Source organism: Scyliorhinus torazame, chromosome 6 (genome assembly GCF_047496885.1).
Source record: "Scyliorhinus torazame isolate Kashiwa2021f chromosome 6, sScyTor2.1, whole genome shotgun sequence".
NCBI classification, from domain to species: Eukaryota; Metazoa; Chordata; class Chondrichthyes; order Carcharhiniformes; family Scyliorhinidae; genus Scyliorhinus; species Scyliorhinus torazame.
Genome location: NC_092712.1, coordinates 51011200 through 51026171, shown reverse-complemented (window position 1 = coordinate 51026171; position 14972 = coordinate 51011200). Strand labels below are relative to the sequence as shown.

The following is a 14972-nucleotide window of genomic DNA, read 5'->3' as shown; positions in this document are numbered from 1 at the left end:
ATGAACAGAACTTTGTACTAAGGGATGCTGAAGCTGAAGTGCTGTTTTGTTTTAGCCTGGAGGAGTCGCTAAAGAGGGCACAGGGCGCTCCCTTATTCAAGGCAAGGTTCATATACTCCCCCGTATGTTCCACCTGTGCGTGTTGTGATTCAGTGCATGTTAATGAGCAAATACTGACAGACCTGATTGGATAGCAGCTGTGCAGAGCTTTTTGCCTAATCTCCATCCAATAAGAAAAAGGGACTGTCCTTGCTCCGATATTCTATGGCCCGGCTAATGAAGGCAATCATTCCATATGCCGTCTTCACCACCTGGGAGCGCAACTTTTTCAGCCAGTGAAAGAATAATGTAAAAAAGAATAAAAACAAAATGGCCTCATTCTGTGCTGTAATATTCTGTGATTTTTTTTAAATGACCTCTATTCGTAGTAGATCTGTTACTCTGCTGGAGCTATCACTCGCCTTTTCTCCATTTTACTAAAGAACCGAAAACTTGAGTTAATGGCAAGCGCTCTCTGGGTTTGTGAACTCGATTGCGTGAGTGTTTCCAGAACTTGAGGGAGAATAGGGCAATTCAGTTGTGGTTTATAGATATGCTGTTTAAATGTTCACTTTCGACCCATAATTTCTTCTGTGATCCTTTACTGCTTTCATCTGGAGCATGGGTTTGATGTGAGTTCATACCTGTTCATTTTCTATATACCTACCTGCTTTTATAGGGAAAGTATTTCTACATCACTCCTGGCATTTGCCCCAGTCTCGCCACGATGAAAGCCATTATAGATTGCGCAGGTGGCAAGCTGTTGTCTAAGCAACCATCTTATCGCAAAATCATGGAGCATAAGCAGAATAAGGTTAGTCACCATTCACCGCATAGGAGACTGTTCAATAAGTTTTGAGCCCGTGGTGTTAAGGGTGAGATCCTGGCATGGATGGAGGATTGGCTGACTGGCAGAAGGCAGAGAGTGGGGATAAAGGGGTCATTTTCAGGATGGCAGCCGGTGACTAGTGGTGTGCCTCAGAGTTCAGTGCTGAGACCACAGCTTTTCACAATATACATTAACGATCCGGAAGAAGGAACTGAAGGCACTGTTGCTAAGTTTGCAGATGATACAAAGATATGTAGAGGGGCAGGTAGTATTGAGGAAGCAGGGGGCTGCAGAAGGACTTAGACAGGCTAGGAGAGTGGGCGAAGAAGTGGCAGATGGAATACAATGTGCAAAAGTGTGAGGTTATGCACTTTGGGAGGAGGAATGGAGGCATAGACTATTTTCTAAATGGGGAAATGCTTAAGAAATCAGAAGCATAAAGGGACTTGGGAGTCCATGTTCAAGATTCTCTTTAGGTTAACATGCAGGTTCAGTCAGCAGTTAGGAAGACAAATGCAATGTCAGCATTCATGCCGAGAGGGCTAGAGTACAAGAGCAGGGCTGTACTTCTGAGGCTGTATAAGGCTCTGGTCAGACTCCATTTGGAGTATTGTGAGCAGTTTTAGGCCCCGTATCTAAGGAAGGATGTGCTGGCCTTGGAAATGGTCCAGAGGAAGTTCACAAGAATGATCCCTGGAATGAAGAACTTGTCGTATGAGGATCATTTGAGAACTCTGGGTCTGTTCTCGTTGGAGTTTAGAAGGAAGAGGGGTTATCTTATTGAAACTTACAGGACAATGCGTGGCCTGGATAGAGTGGACGTGGAGAGGATGTTTCCACTTGTAGGAAAAACTAGAACCAGTGGACACCATCTCAGACGAAAGGGAGGATCCTTTAGAACAGAGATGAGGAAGAATTTCTTCGCCAGGTGGTGGTGACTCTGTGGAACCCGTTGCCGCAGAAGGCTGTGGAGGCCAAATCACGGAGTGTCTTTCAGACAGAAATAGATAGGTTCTTGATTAATAAGGGGGTCGGGATTATGGGGAGAAGGCAGGAAAATGGGGATGAGAAAAATATCAGCCATAATTGAATGGCGGAGCAGACTCGATGGGCCGAATAGCCTAATTCTACTCCTATGGCTTATGAAAAGTATTGTACATGCTAAAACTCCAGGAGAAATTTCTGCTGTTGAACAGAGACCTGATATTAGTTCTGATCAAAACTCAATTTGGTTCTGTCTTGTTTCCTCGGCTGCTCAGCATTGAAAGTGGTGAAGAGCTAGTCACACGGTTGGTAAGAAATAACAAAGTCCTCCTCTCCATCCTGGGGTGGTGTGATGAACTGGTGCTGTCTTCTCTTCACTTCCCAGGTCCAAAAGCCCAACCCCCAGGTTATTGTAACCTGTCTAATGTGAAATGAGGTTCATCATTCTGCCCTAGATACCAGCACCTGTCAGCCTGTAAAGGTACATTGCTGTGAATTGGAGTTGAATTGGCAGTGATGCTCGGGGAGAAGGCAATGTTTGTCTGAGGTGGTGGGGGGGGGGGGGGGGGGGGGGAAGAGAGGGAGAGAGAGAGAGAAAGAGTTAGAAGGATGTTGGCACTCTAGCCGGGCCTGTTACGCCTGACACGGGGAGTGCACCCTCTGCTGGCAGCTGGTGCCTGAAATGCATCCAGCTTCCCCTGTGGTAATGTCCACGGCAAGTGCGAAACAATTTAAATTGCGGGAAGAGGAATTGGGCGATTGACACCGACTAGACCCCTTCAGTTGCTGCACATTAGCCTCGTCAATCCCTTGCCTGCTCACGTGCCCCTTTTGCTTCTCTCTGTTAGAGCTTGTCTGAGATCATCCTCATCTCGTGTGAAAACGATCTCCACCTTTGTCGAGATTATTTTACCCAAAACATCGGTACGTAACTATTTCTGCCTGAGACTTTTTTTTCGCATTTTCACATTGTGGAATTCTAACTTTGGTCAATGATTTGTAACTTTTTATTTTTTTCCCCCCTGCTATTTTCCAGATGTTCACAATGCAGAGTTCATTTTGACAGGTGTCCTGACACAGACACTCGATTACGAGTCATATCCTTTTACGTGTGAAAGCTTTGAGTCCAGTTCGTAATAAAATCTATTTGGTGGCTTCTTTGTTAACTTCATACAGTGAACCTTTTGACACCTTTTAGAGGCCACTGGCATTAGTATGCAGCGACTCGAGTGGTTTGTTTATTTAGACTTGGTAAGACAGACCTCTCAAGCACCCCAACTTCTCATCTTTCATCTGCCAAACTTGTCGAGCTTGATCTTTTTATAAAATGATGCATTCTCTGTCTGCACTTTATGCTTGGTGAATGTCGTGGTCAGGCCGGTAGTGGACGACTCCCTTCTTTTTGGCGTCTGTTGAGGGGAGGAGGGAAAATTAATTTCATCGTCATAAACTGTCCGGTTACTCCAAAGCCAGTTTTAGGTTGCATCACCCAGCTGCCCATTTTAAGTGATAAAATTGAGTGAGCAGACATCAGAAAAAAAATTCTTACACGGGCTGAAAGAAAGCCTTGGTTTCCAGTTTAGTTTGTCATCCTTTGTAAGAAAAACTGAGACTTGAATAGGACTAAAAGCAGAACAAGCCTGAAGTGAATTATCTTGCACTCCAATGCAGGTTTGAATAAGCTGTTTGAAAAGATTATTGAACTTTCTCAAGTGCTGTTCTTGATCTGGGAACGGCTGGATGAATTCAGAGAGCGGAAATGCCGCTGCCAGACAAAAATGCCACGGTTGTATAGGCACTAATTGGAAATGGGGATTGAAACCTTAAAATAACCAAAACCAGGCACCAAACTATTTATTTATTTTTACGTTTTTCCAATTAGGCAATTTAGCGTGGCCAATCCACCTACCCTCCACATCTTTGGGTTGTGGGGGTGAGATCCACGCAGACATGGGGAGAAGGTGCAAACTCCACACGGACAGTGACCCGGGGCCGTGATCGAACCTGGGTCTTCAACGCTGTGAGGCAGCAGTGCTAACCACTGTACCGCCCGGCACCAAATTATTTACATATCCGGGAAATGTTGCAATATGTTGGCAGCAGCGTTTTTGGCAGTGTGGAAGCCTGCAAACAATACATTTAATGATAGTTGGGTAATTTGTTTTTCTTATTGTTCCCGGCCTTCTGTTACAATCCCAGACCACGCTCCAAATGTTGCTCGGATACCGGACAGAAGCCCCAATATTTTTAATTCGTACAACTGGGGGAAGGATACAACGCTCCAGGAGTGATTCCATGCACAATGGGGATGTGGTATATTAAACCAAAATTTACTGCTAACACCAGATTAAACACCGTACAAGAAAATAGCTTGTAATTACCTGTTAAACAACACGTAACAATGGAACGCAAACTCCTAACTGCTATCTTTTATCTCCACTCGAGCAAAACCCATTTCAGGTCAGAATCCACTTTTAAATACAGTTCGTCAACCCAGGAATACTTGCTGCAAAGAGATGTCTTGGATAAACCGCTTTGAGAGAGAGATCCTTCAGGAACCATCTTGCAGATTCTTGCCTGTGTCAAAATACTGTTTAACTTGCCAGCATTTGGCAAAAAGCTGCTCGTCTGTTCACTTACCCAATTTAAACTGAACTGAAACTCAACACCTGACTCCTTCAGCCCTGGCTCTTCCATTAACTGCACCATCTAACTAAAGCTAAACACAATGTCTCTAATTGTCTGCTCCCCAGGGAACCTTCTCTATATAAACAAAGTTCCATTAACCCAACTTTTATGAGGCTTTAATCATCCCTCTTGTAGCCACAAAGCCTGGCTGTCTTTCCAACCAGGATTTTAAAAAACATGACTGCAGCAATCACATACGAACCCAACCCAGGCTTTTAACCCTTACTGCATCAATTACATATAATACAATATATCTGATTTAAGTTTCTACATTTGGATCATTGATTTGAGTTTGTTGGTTTATGTCCCCAATTTTCAAGTTCGAGGTGCATTACCAAATAAAATAACTGCTCCACCTTATGGAAGGAGGAGACCGTTGGTGTTCGCAGGCTCTGTCTACTAACATAATCCAGTTGCCCAGGTTTTGCTGGTGCTAAGTATCTCAAGCACACGTTAAACCATTGCGCTTGACTTGAATCCGTGCCAGAGAGGCTGTGTAATGGGTTGGGACAGAGATTAGTGAGTGCCTTCCAAAAGATAGAATTCTCCACTTCTAGAAGAGGTTGAATCTGTTGGCCAGCCAGGATCGCTGTAAAATAATTGACCCTGGGTCGTGGATCTTCAATCCGCGGATTGTGGAGCATGTGCTGATTTTCAGGATATTACTATTGAAAATATTGAACATTTATTGCATTTACATTCCGTCCATCCGGGGGATCTATTAGAGCAAAGTTACATTTCTACTAGCCTACATTTTAAACAGATCCCTTGGCAGGGGGAGTAAACACCAATACAGTGGTAAATATGGTAAACACCAATACAGTGGTAAATGGGCAGCACGGTAGCATCACAGTGCCAGGGTCACAGGTTTGATTCCCCGCTAGGTCACTGTCTGTTCTCCCTGTGTTTGCGTGGTTTTCCTCCGGGAGGTGCTCCGGTTTCCTCACATTCGAAAGACGTGCAGGTTAGGTGGATTGACCATGGTAAATTTCCCTTAGTGACCAAAAAGGTTAGGAGGGGTTATTGGGTTACCGGGATAGGGTGGAAGTGAGGGCTTAAGTGGGTCGGTGCAGACTCGATGGGCCGGATGGCCTTCTGCACTGTATGTTCTAAATAGTGATGCAAACTATTTTGAGAGCAGGGTGAGTATTTGTATTGCAGTAATATGGAACATTTTTTCCGCTCAGTTGCTTCTGAGAAGTTAGTTAAGTGGGAACAGGTAGCCATTTAGTCAATATTTGATACGTTTTCATCACAACTGACCCACCCCAGGCCAAAATAAACAGCAGACGAGCGTGGCAACACAATTCAGCAAAAGTATCAATTTTCAGAAACAGCCTTGGTCGCTCATGGCCGTGCTAATACAATTGACAGGACAGTGCTTGATTGCCAGAAGTAATCTGGACAGCTTCTAAAAAAAAAAAGGGATTTCACAAGGCTGTAAGTAAGTTACTTGATGTACTTTGTGAATAATGGCTGTCACCTAATGTGCGAGATTAATAAAAGATTCAGTCATCTGATGCACTTAGTGCCTTACACCTGCTGTTTATTAACACAATGCTATCACTTGCTGTACTTTAATGATTCCTATCACCTGATGTGTTTTGTTAGTTTGCACCTTGTGGGGGGGGGGGTAGGGATATTACCACTAGACCCATAATCCAGAGGCCCATGCCAATTTTGTGGGGACCTAGGTTTAAATTTTCGAATTTTAATTTGATGAATTAAAAATTAAAAGTGGAATTGAAAGCCAGTTTCCGTAATGACCATGAGACTCATCGGTTGTCGTAAAACAACAATCTGGTTCTCTAATGTCCCCTTTAGGGAAGGGGATCTGCCGCCCTCTCCTGGTCTGTACTACATGTAGTTCCAGACTCTCAGCAATGTGGCTGACTCTTAACTGCCCTCTGAAATGGACGAGCAAGCACCTCAGATCAAGGGCAATTAGGAATGGGCAACAAATGCTGGCTTGGCCAGCAATACCCACATCCCATATAAGAATATGTTTAAAAAGAGAGCGCTCAGGGGCCTGTAACCCCATGCACTTCACCAATATTGGATCCTGTTATCTTTTGCCTGTTGGTACAGATACATACATGTCCAACTTACATTGTGCTGTTAGCATTCAAATACAGCAAATTAAACTGGCGTTCATTTGTAGACTGTTTCTCTGGGTGGTCCATTGAGGCATTGTTCCCAAATACTGCCAGCTATGCCGATAAACCAAGATGTACAAGTAAGAACAAAGGGCTGAATATATTCCGGACAAAGGAGTGGGGAGCATTCGAAAGCACACGGCTGATTTACTCCAGGAGCAGATTCCAGAATCTCTTCCTTGCATTGCAATTTTGTGAGCTAAATTGAGAACTTGTTGCACCTTTATCTGTTTTCCTTAGTGATCTCACATATAAATTCACCTGAAGTGATGCCATGCACATGGCACTACACGGTCCAAAACTGCCAGGATGGTATTGACCCGAGCTACTGAGGAGACGAGTGCGTTGCCCTTTCCCTTCTGACCGTGATGCTACTGTTCAGTCTGAAGCGTCTTCAGTGAAACAGGCAGATTTAGGCAGGGGAGGAATAAGAAATTTGCATCTTTTTTTAAGATGTGTGTTATTTCAAGAACATATTTTGTTATGTTTTATTCCAGTGCTGGCTTGTTTTCTTACTGTAGTATTATTTTAGCCAGTTCAAATAGTAATCAATTATTTTTCATAAGCTGTTTTTAAAACTATGACTGTGGTACGGGCCCATAAATGGAAACCCCGCTCTAAATCTTGTTTATTACGAAAAACATTTATATAGAGTTGTTGTCTGGTAAATTATGGATGTTTTGAAATTCTGGACTTTATGCAAATTTTGTTTTGTATTTCTAATTTGTGAATTATCTTTATTACACAAGTTGCACGAGTTGAATAAAATGGTTAAAAATAATTGGAGAGCCACTTGGGATTCTTAACATTTTGGGAAGAGTTGTTAAGTTCACATTTGGTAATGTTGGTATGCATTTGTTTGGTGTTACCAATCCGTATCATCAAGTGCGAGGATGACGTCTATTTGATCGGCAATTTCTGCAACGGGTTTCGTCATCCTTGAATCAAGGGACAACCGATGGTGAATCAAATGCCTCCTCTCTGCTTGTTCGATTTGAATCAACAGTTTACAGCGTTTGCAATTGGATTGGTTTATTGTCACGTGTACCGAGGTACAGTGAAAAGTATTGTTCTGCGTGCAGCTCAAACAGATCATTCCATACATTGAAAGAAAATACATAAGAGGGCAAACATAAAATACACAATGGAAATACATAGACATAGGCATAGGGTGAGGATGTGTGATCAGATCAGGAGAAGCTGTTTTTCAATCTTATTCCGCGTTCTCAGACTTATGTGTCTCCTGCCCGATGAAAGAAGTTGGAAGAGTGAGTAAGTCGGGTGGGAGGGCTCTTTGATTATACTACCTGTTTTCCCAAGGCAGCGGGAGGGGCAGACACGAGTCAATGGATGGGAGGCGGGTCCGTGTGATGGACTGGGCTATGTTCATGACTCTAGTTTCTTCCGGTCTTGGGCCGAGCAGTTGCCATACCAGGCTGTGATGCAGTCAGGATGCTTTCTATGGTGCACCTGTAAAAGTTTGTAAGAGTCAATGTGGACATGCCAAATTTCCTGAGGAAGTATAGGCGCAGTTGTGCATTCTTGTTCGTAGCATCAACGTGGGTGGACGAGGACAGATTTTTGGTGATGTGCACACCTAGGAATTTGAAGCTGTCAACCAGCTCCACCTCGGCCTCGTTGATGCAGACAGGGGTGTGTACAGTGCTTTGCTTCCTGAAGTCAAATGACCAACTCTTTAGTTTTCCTAACATTGAGGGAGAGATTGTTGTTACACCACTGTATTAGGTTCTCTACCTCCCTCCTGTATTCTGGCTCACCGTTGTTCGAGATCCGACCCACTATGGTCATGTCGTCAGCAAATTTGAAGATGGAGTTGGAGCCAAATTTTGCCAAGCATTCGTGTGTGTGTATATAGGGAGTGTAGTGGGGGCTTCGTGTCTGTATATAGGGAGTATGGTAGGGGGCCACGTATGCATCTTTGCGGGACAACGGTATTGAGAATTATCGTGGAGGAGGTGATGTTCTTTATCTTTACTGATCGTGGTCTATGGGTCAGGAAGTCGAGGATCCAGTTGCTGAGTGAGGAGAAAGTCCTAAGTTTTGGAGCTTTGATATGAGCTTGGCTGGGATTATGGTGTAAGCAGAGCTGTAGGCAATAATGTAGTCAATGTCTGAGTTTAATACTCTCAATCTAACAAAAAGGACCCGTTTCGTTTTCCAACACAGCCTGCCTCTTTCCAGAAAACCCGATAAAAGTTAAGATGAGGCAAGAGGGAGGCCATTCAGCTCATTGTGTCTGCGTCAGCCAAAAAAAGAGGGGGAAAAGAAACTAGCAGCTCATTTTAACTCCACTTTCTGGCACCTCGTCTGTAGCTTTACAGGTCACAGCAATTAAGATGCAGATCCAGGAACCTTGTTTAATGGGTTGAACCTCAATCCCAACTTTGGCAGTGAATTCCAGAAACCCACCACCCTCTGGGTTTAAAGGATTTTTCCTCATGTCCCCTCTCATACTTCAATCACCTAAATCTATGCCCCCTGGCAATTGACCCCTCGGGAAGCAAGTCTTTCTTGTCTACCCGGTTTAGGCCCCTCAATTTTTAACATCTCCGTTAAGTCACCCTGTAGCCATGCACCGGAGTGTGACGACTAGGGGCTTTTCACAGTAACTTCATTGCAGTGTTAATGTAAGGCTACTATTGACAATAATAAAGTTTATTATATGCAAATAGTTCCTATATCTTCTGAGGCTGTATAAGGCTCTGGTCCGACCCCATTTGGAGTATTGTGAGCAGTTTTGGGCCCCGTATCTAAGGAAGGATGTGTTGGCCTTGGAAAGGGTCCAGAGGAAGTTCACAAGAATGATCCCTGGAATGAAGAACTTGTCGTATGAGGAACGGTTGAGGACTCTGTGTCTGTACTCGTTGGAGTTTAGAAGGATGAGGGGGGATCTTATTGAAACTTACAAGATACTGCTTGGCCTGGATAGAGTGGATGTGGAGAGGATGTTTCCACTTGTAGGAAAAACTAGAAGCAGAGGACACAATCTCAGACTAAAGGGACGATCCTTTAAATCAGAGATGAGGAAGAATTTCTTCAGCCAGAGGGTGGTGAATCTGGAATGTTTCGCCGCAGAAGGCTGTGGAGGCCAAATCACTGAGTGTCTTTAAGAAAGAGATAAATAGGTTTTTGATCAATAAGGGGATCAGGGTTATGGGGAGAACCATTTTAAGTTTACTGATGTGAAAAGTATTTGCAGTGGGCAATGGCCTTGGAGAATTAGGATCCACATTTCACACGCCAGTCATGACTTCTTTTAAAGTTCATCCATTGATTTAATGAACAGATGTGCATTAGCGTTCCCAGCTGATGTATCACAGCATGGTAGGACATGTTTTTTTTGGCTGCCATTCATCGCGTACACATTCTTAATCCTGTTTGGGTTTAGTGTGCTGTAACTGCGACGGGGAAAGGAGGGGATCCTCGAAGTAAAGATCATAAAATGGAGAGTGCTCCAATTGATTGAGAATGTCATTTTGAGAAGCCTTTCATTTGAAGGTGAGGCATGTGTGTTTGGAAGATGTGTACGCCGACATTTCGAGACTTTCAATTTGGATAGATCACTCGAGCTGTGCCATCCATCTGGAAAGACCGCACCGTTCATTCTCAATCATTTGGTGACCCATCTTCCCAGGTCTAGATGCTTCATATTTGTCCTTCTGCATTGCATTCAATAGCTTTCTAGTTAATATCAGCCTTGTGTGTCCTGGAGTCCCGTGACTATTGGCAGTCAGCTTTTTGTTATTGTCCACCCAGCCAGATTAATCCTTACAATGGAAAGTAGGGAACAGTTTTATGTAAAGGCTCTTTCTTCTTCGGCGATCATTCACTAATGAATATGATTGTCCACCTAAAAAGATTCCATGTTACTGGCCTTGTGGGCCTTTGTGTGACTGATGAGCCCGATCCTGGAGCCGCACCCCCGACCGCACACTTGGCAGGTGTTTCTGGGAGGTGGGGTCGGTCTTTGGACTGTAGATTGCTAATATTCCTGTCTCAGGCTCCTTTTCCGAGCCCCCTCTTGCTGTTGCGTGTCCTCAAAGAATTGTGTCCCTTCAATCAAGAGGTTCCTCCAAGCAGATCTCTTCTGAGCAGGGGTCTCGCAGGCATTGACACCGATGTTGTATTTCTTGAGGTAAGCCTTCAGAGTATTTGAAGTGCTTGCCTCTTATTCGGGGTCTTTGGCAATTTGTTTTGTCAGTCGGGACTCTGACATCCTGAGCACATGGTCGGCCCAGCAGAGTTGGTTTCGGATGATCATGGCCTCGATACTGGTGTTCTTGGTTCTTTCAAGGATGCTGATGTTAGTACGCCTGTCCTCCCAGCTGATGTGGAGAATCCAGCTCAGACAGCGTTGAGGGTACCTCTCCAGGGCCTTGAGGTGGCGTCTGTACATAGTCCAAGCTTCTGAGCCTTACGAATCGTTGGAAGGATGACTACCTTGTACAGGAGAATCTTGGTGCCAGCACAAATGTCGCAGTCGTCAAAGACTCTTGTCCATAGGCGGCACTCACGTATTTTATACGACGTTGAATCTCCACATCGATGTCAGCCTTAGATCAGAGGTGGCTCCAGGTAGGGGAAATGTTTCACATTTGGGAAGCTTTCTACATTGATCGTGATGGAGGGAGAACCGGATCTTGTCCTCGGGACGGGTTGGTAAAGGACTTGAGTCGTCTTGAGGTTGATGCTGAGACTGATACTTCCACAAAGATGTCAAGCATAGCTTGGAGATTCTCTTGGGGGAGCGTAGATGTCACCCGCATACTGAAGTTCCACGAGCGATGTAAAGACTAACCTGTGCATTAGGATATGACTCGTCATTAGGAATTCATCATGGTAGTGGACCATTTACAATCCTTGTTGCAGAGCCTCCAGTTTAGCCATTTAAAACAAATATTAGTTCATAGGATGTGGGCATCATTGGCTAAGCCAGCATTAATTGCCCTTGAGAAAATGGTGTTGGTGAACTGCCACCTTGAACCGCTACAATCAGTGTTTTGCAGCAATACCCAAAGTGCTTAAAGAGGAGGAAAATAGACTTTGATTCCTCTGTCAGAAGCCAAGATTCTTAGTTAACACTCGGGGGCATGCTTAATGCCATGTGATGCCCACTACCTGGAGTGGAATACCAGATGAACTTGATCAGTTAGAGAATCGTGCCGATTTTCCATTCATGAGGTTGCACATTCAGTGTTCTCCACTTGGTTGATGACTGCAGCTAAGAATAATAATCGCCTATTGTCACAAGTAGGCTTCAATGAAGTTACTGTGGAAGGCCCCTGGTCGCCACATTCCGGCACCTGTTTGGGGAGGCAGGTACGGGAATTGAACCCGTGCTGCTGGCCTTATTCTGCATTACAAGCTAGCTGTTTCGCCCATTGTGCTAAACCAGCCCCTCGAGCTACAAACCAGCTACAACAACACTCAAGCTTGACACCATCCAGCCTACTTCATTAGTACCATATCTATCACATTAAACCATTTACTCCCTCAATCGTCGATGCATTGTGACAGGGGCGGCATCGTGGTGCAGTGGTTAGCACTGCTGCCTCATGTCGCCGAGGACCCGGGTTTGTGTTTGCACATTAAAAATAAGTTAAGAACTAGGAGCATGAGTAGGCCATCTGGCCCCTCGAGCCTGCTCCGCCTTTTTAATCTTTTTGTGGACCCAGCTCCACTTACCCACCCGCTCACCGTAACCTTTTATTCCTTTACTGTTCAAAAATCTAACTTTGCCTCAAAAACATTTAACGAGGTAGCCTCAACTGCTTCACTGGACAACAAATTCCACAGATTACATAAAACATACAGTGCAAAAGGAGGCCATTCGGCCCATCGAGTCTGCACCGACCAACTTAAACGCCTCACTGCTACCCTACCCCCGTAACCCAATAACCCCTTTTTGGCCACTAAGGAAAATTTAGTATGTCCAATCCATCTAACCGGAGCACCCGGAGGAAACCCACGCAGACACGGGGAGAACGTGCAGACTCTGCGCAGACAGTGACCCAGCAGGGAATCGAACCTGGGACCCTGGCGTTGTGAAACCATGGTGCTAACCACTGTGCTGTGCGGCCGTGAAACACAACCCTTTGGGTGAAGAAGGTCCTCCTCAACTCCGTCCTAAATCTGCTCCATTATTTTGAGGCTATGACCCCTAGTTCTAGTGCCTTTCACCACCTCGGGGCCTCTCAAAGTGCTTTAATACATTTAGAGCACCCAATTTATTTTTCCAATTAAGGGGCAGCTTAGCATGGCCAATCCACCTACCCTGCACATCTTTGGGTTGTGGGGGCGAAACCCTCTCAAACACGGGAAGAATGTGTAAATTCCACACTGACGGTAACCCAGAGCCGGGATCGAACCTGGGACCTCGGAGCCGTGAGGCAACCCTCCTAACCACTTGCGCCACCGTGCTGCCCTTCCAATGAAGTATTTCTGAAGTGTGGTCACTGCTGTAATGTAAGAAGTGCACCTAGCCATTGAAAGAGGTGCTCATTAAGAAAGTTTAGTTGCCAGGTTTAGTCAGTATGACGATAATTTCTGGATTGTTAATCCACAGGAAATTTTAAAGAAATTTGCTGACAAATTCTATTCACCATGTATAATTTATTTGGATTTCAGAATATGACTAAAGTTCCCCATGCAAGGCTTTAAAAATAAAGATTCAGGGATGGTGAAACATGCAAAAAGCAGGAGCCTCTTGAGCTTGCTCCACCATCGAATAGGATCATGGCTCATCTGATGGTAACCTCAAATCTTCCTACCCCACTATAACCTATCCTTGCTTACCAAGAATCTATCCATCTCTGCCTTAAAACTATTCAAAGACTCTGCTACCCCCACCTTCACAAGAAGAGTTCAAAAAGCTCTCAGCCTTCTGAGAGGAATAATTTTGCCCCTGCTCCATTTTAAATGGGCGACCCCTTATTTTTAAAGAGTTACACCTAGTTCTAGAAAAATCGATTTTTTTTTTAACCACAGTGTACCCTGTCTCCTGGCATCTATCCACCTTCTATCTGCAAGGAGGTATTTTTAGGTATTTGCTTCAGTTGCCATAGAGATGTCTTTTCATATCTCCATTCACACGGAGACAGTGGGTTGATGTTTGTTCCGGGAGTTGCCCACACCTCTAAATGTGAACTCTCCCGTTTGCAAAGAGGTGTGAGGCATTCCACTGGCCTGGAGCTGACCTGAAAGTGGCTGACCAGTATTCCATTTACTTGGTGCTGTTTTGGCTGTTGGCTACTCCAACCCAGTTCAAGAAGCCTCATTTTTTTATTCCCTCAGAATGTGCGCTTTTATATTGGTGTCCAGATCGATATCAGATTGAGGCACATGGTTGCCAGCTCTCCTGGAATCAATCTCTTCAAGAAGCGGAAAAATGCGGGTGCTAGACATCAGAAATAAAGACAGAAAATGCTGGGGGCGGGGGTGGTGGGGGTGGACTACTCAGCAGGTTACGCAGCATCTGCGGAGGGAGAGAAAAAAAAAGTTAGCATTTTGGGTCGATTTTTCCAGCATTGCTGCAGGAGCCAGGAAGGGGGGGGGGAGTGGAATCAAAGTGCAACACTTTTGGTAATTAGTTATAAACTGTGGCAGGGGGCACATAGCACAGTGGTTAGCACAGTTTCTTCACTGTGTGGTGTCTGCATATTCTCCCCATGTCTGCGTGGGTTTCCTCCGGGTGCTCCGGTTTCCTCCCACAGTCCAAAGATGTGCAGGTTAGGTGGATTGGCCATGCTAAATTGCCCTTAGGTTAGATGAGGTTGCTGGGTTACGGGGATAGGGTGGAGGTGTGGGCTTAAGTAGGGTGTTCTTTACAAGAGCCGGTGCAGATTAGATGGGCCGAATGGCCTCCTTCTGCACTGAACATTCTATGATTCACAGCTCCAGGGGCCCAGGTTCGATTCCCGGCTTGGGTCACTGTCTGTGCGGAGTCTGCACGTTCTCCCCGTGTGTGCGTGGGTTTCCTCCGGGTGCCCCAGTTTCCTCCCACAGTCCAAAGATGTGCAGGTTAGGTGGATTGGCTACGCTAAATTGCCCTTAGTGTCCAAAAACAAATGGTTAGGTGGAGGTGAGGGGATAGGGTTAAAGTATGGCCTTAAGAGGGCGACATGTAGCGCAGTGGATAACACTGGGACTACGGCGCTGAGGACCCGGGTTCGAATCCCGGCCCTGGGTTACTGTCCGTGTGGAGTTTGCACATTCTCCCCATGTCTGCGTGGGTTTTACCCCCACAACCCAAAGAT

At 45.1% G+C, this 14972-nt stretch overlaps 1 protein-coding gene across 1 annotated transcript in view; it reads left to right on the top strand.

Moving 5' to 3' along the window:
- The window catches only part of paxip1 (PAX interacting (with transcription-activation domain) protein 1), a 124227-nt gene extending 116750 nt beyond the window's left edge, over positions 1-7477 (top strand). Inside the window, exons 17-21 of the mRNA XM_072508194.1 lie at positions 1-101; positions 719-853; positions 2701-2776; positions 2889-2953; positions 6950-7477. Of these exons, the coding sequence (XP_072364295.1) occupies positions 1-101; positions 719-853; positions 2701-2776; positions 2889-2953; positions 6950-6961 (389 nt within the window). The 3' untranslated portion in view covers positions 6962-7477. The remainder of the gene's footprint in view (positions 102-718; positions 854-2700; positions 2777-2888; positions 2954-6949) is intronic.
- The last annotated feature ends 7495 nt before the right edge of the window (positions 7478-14972 follow it).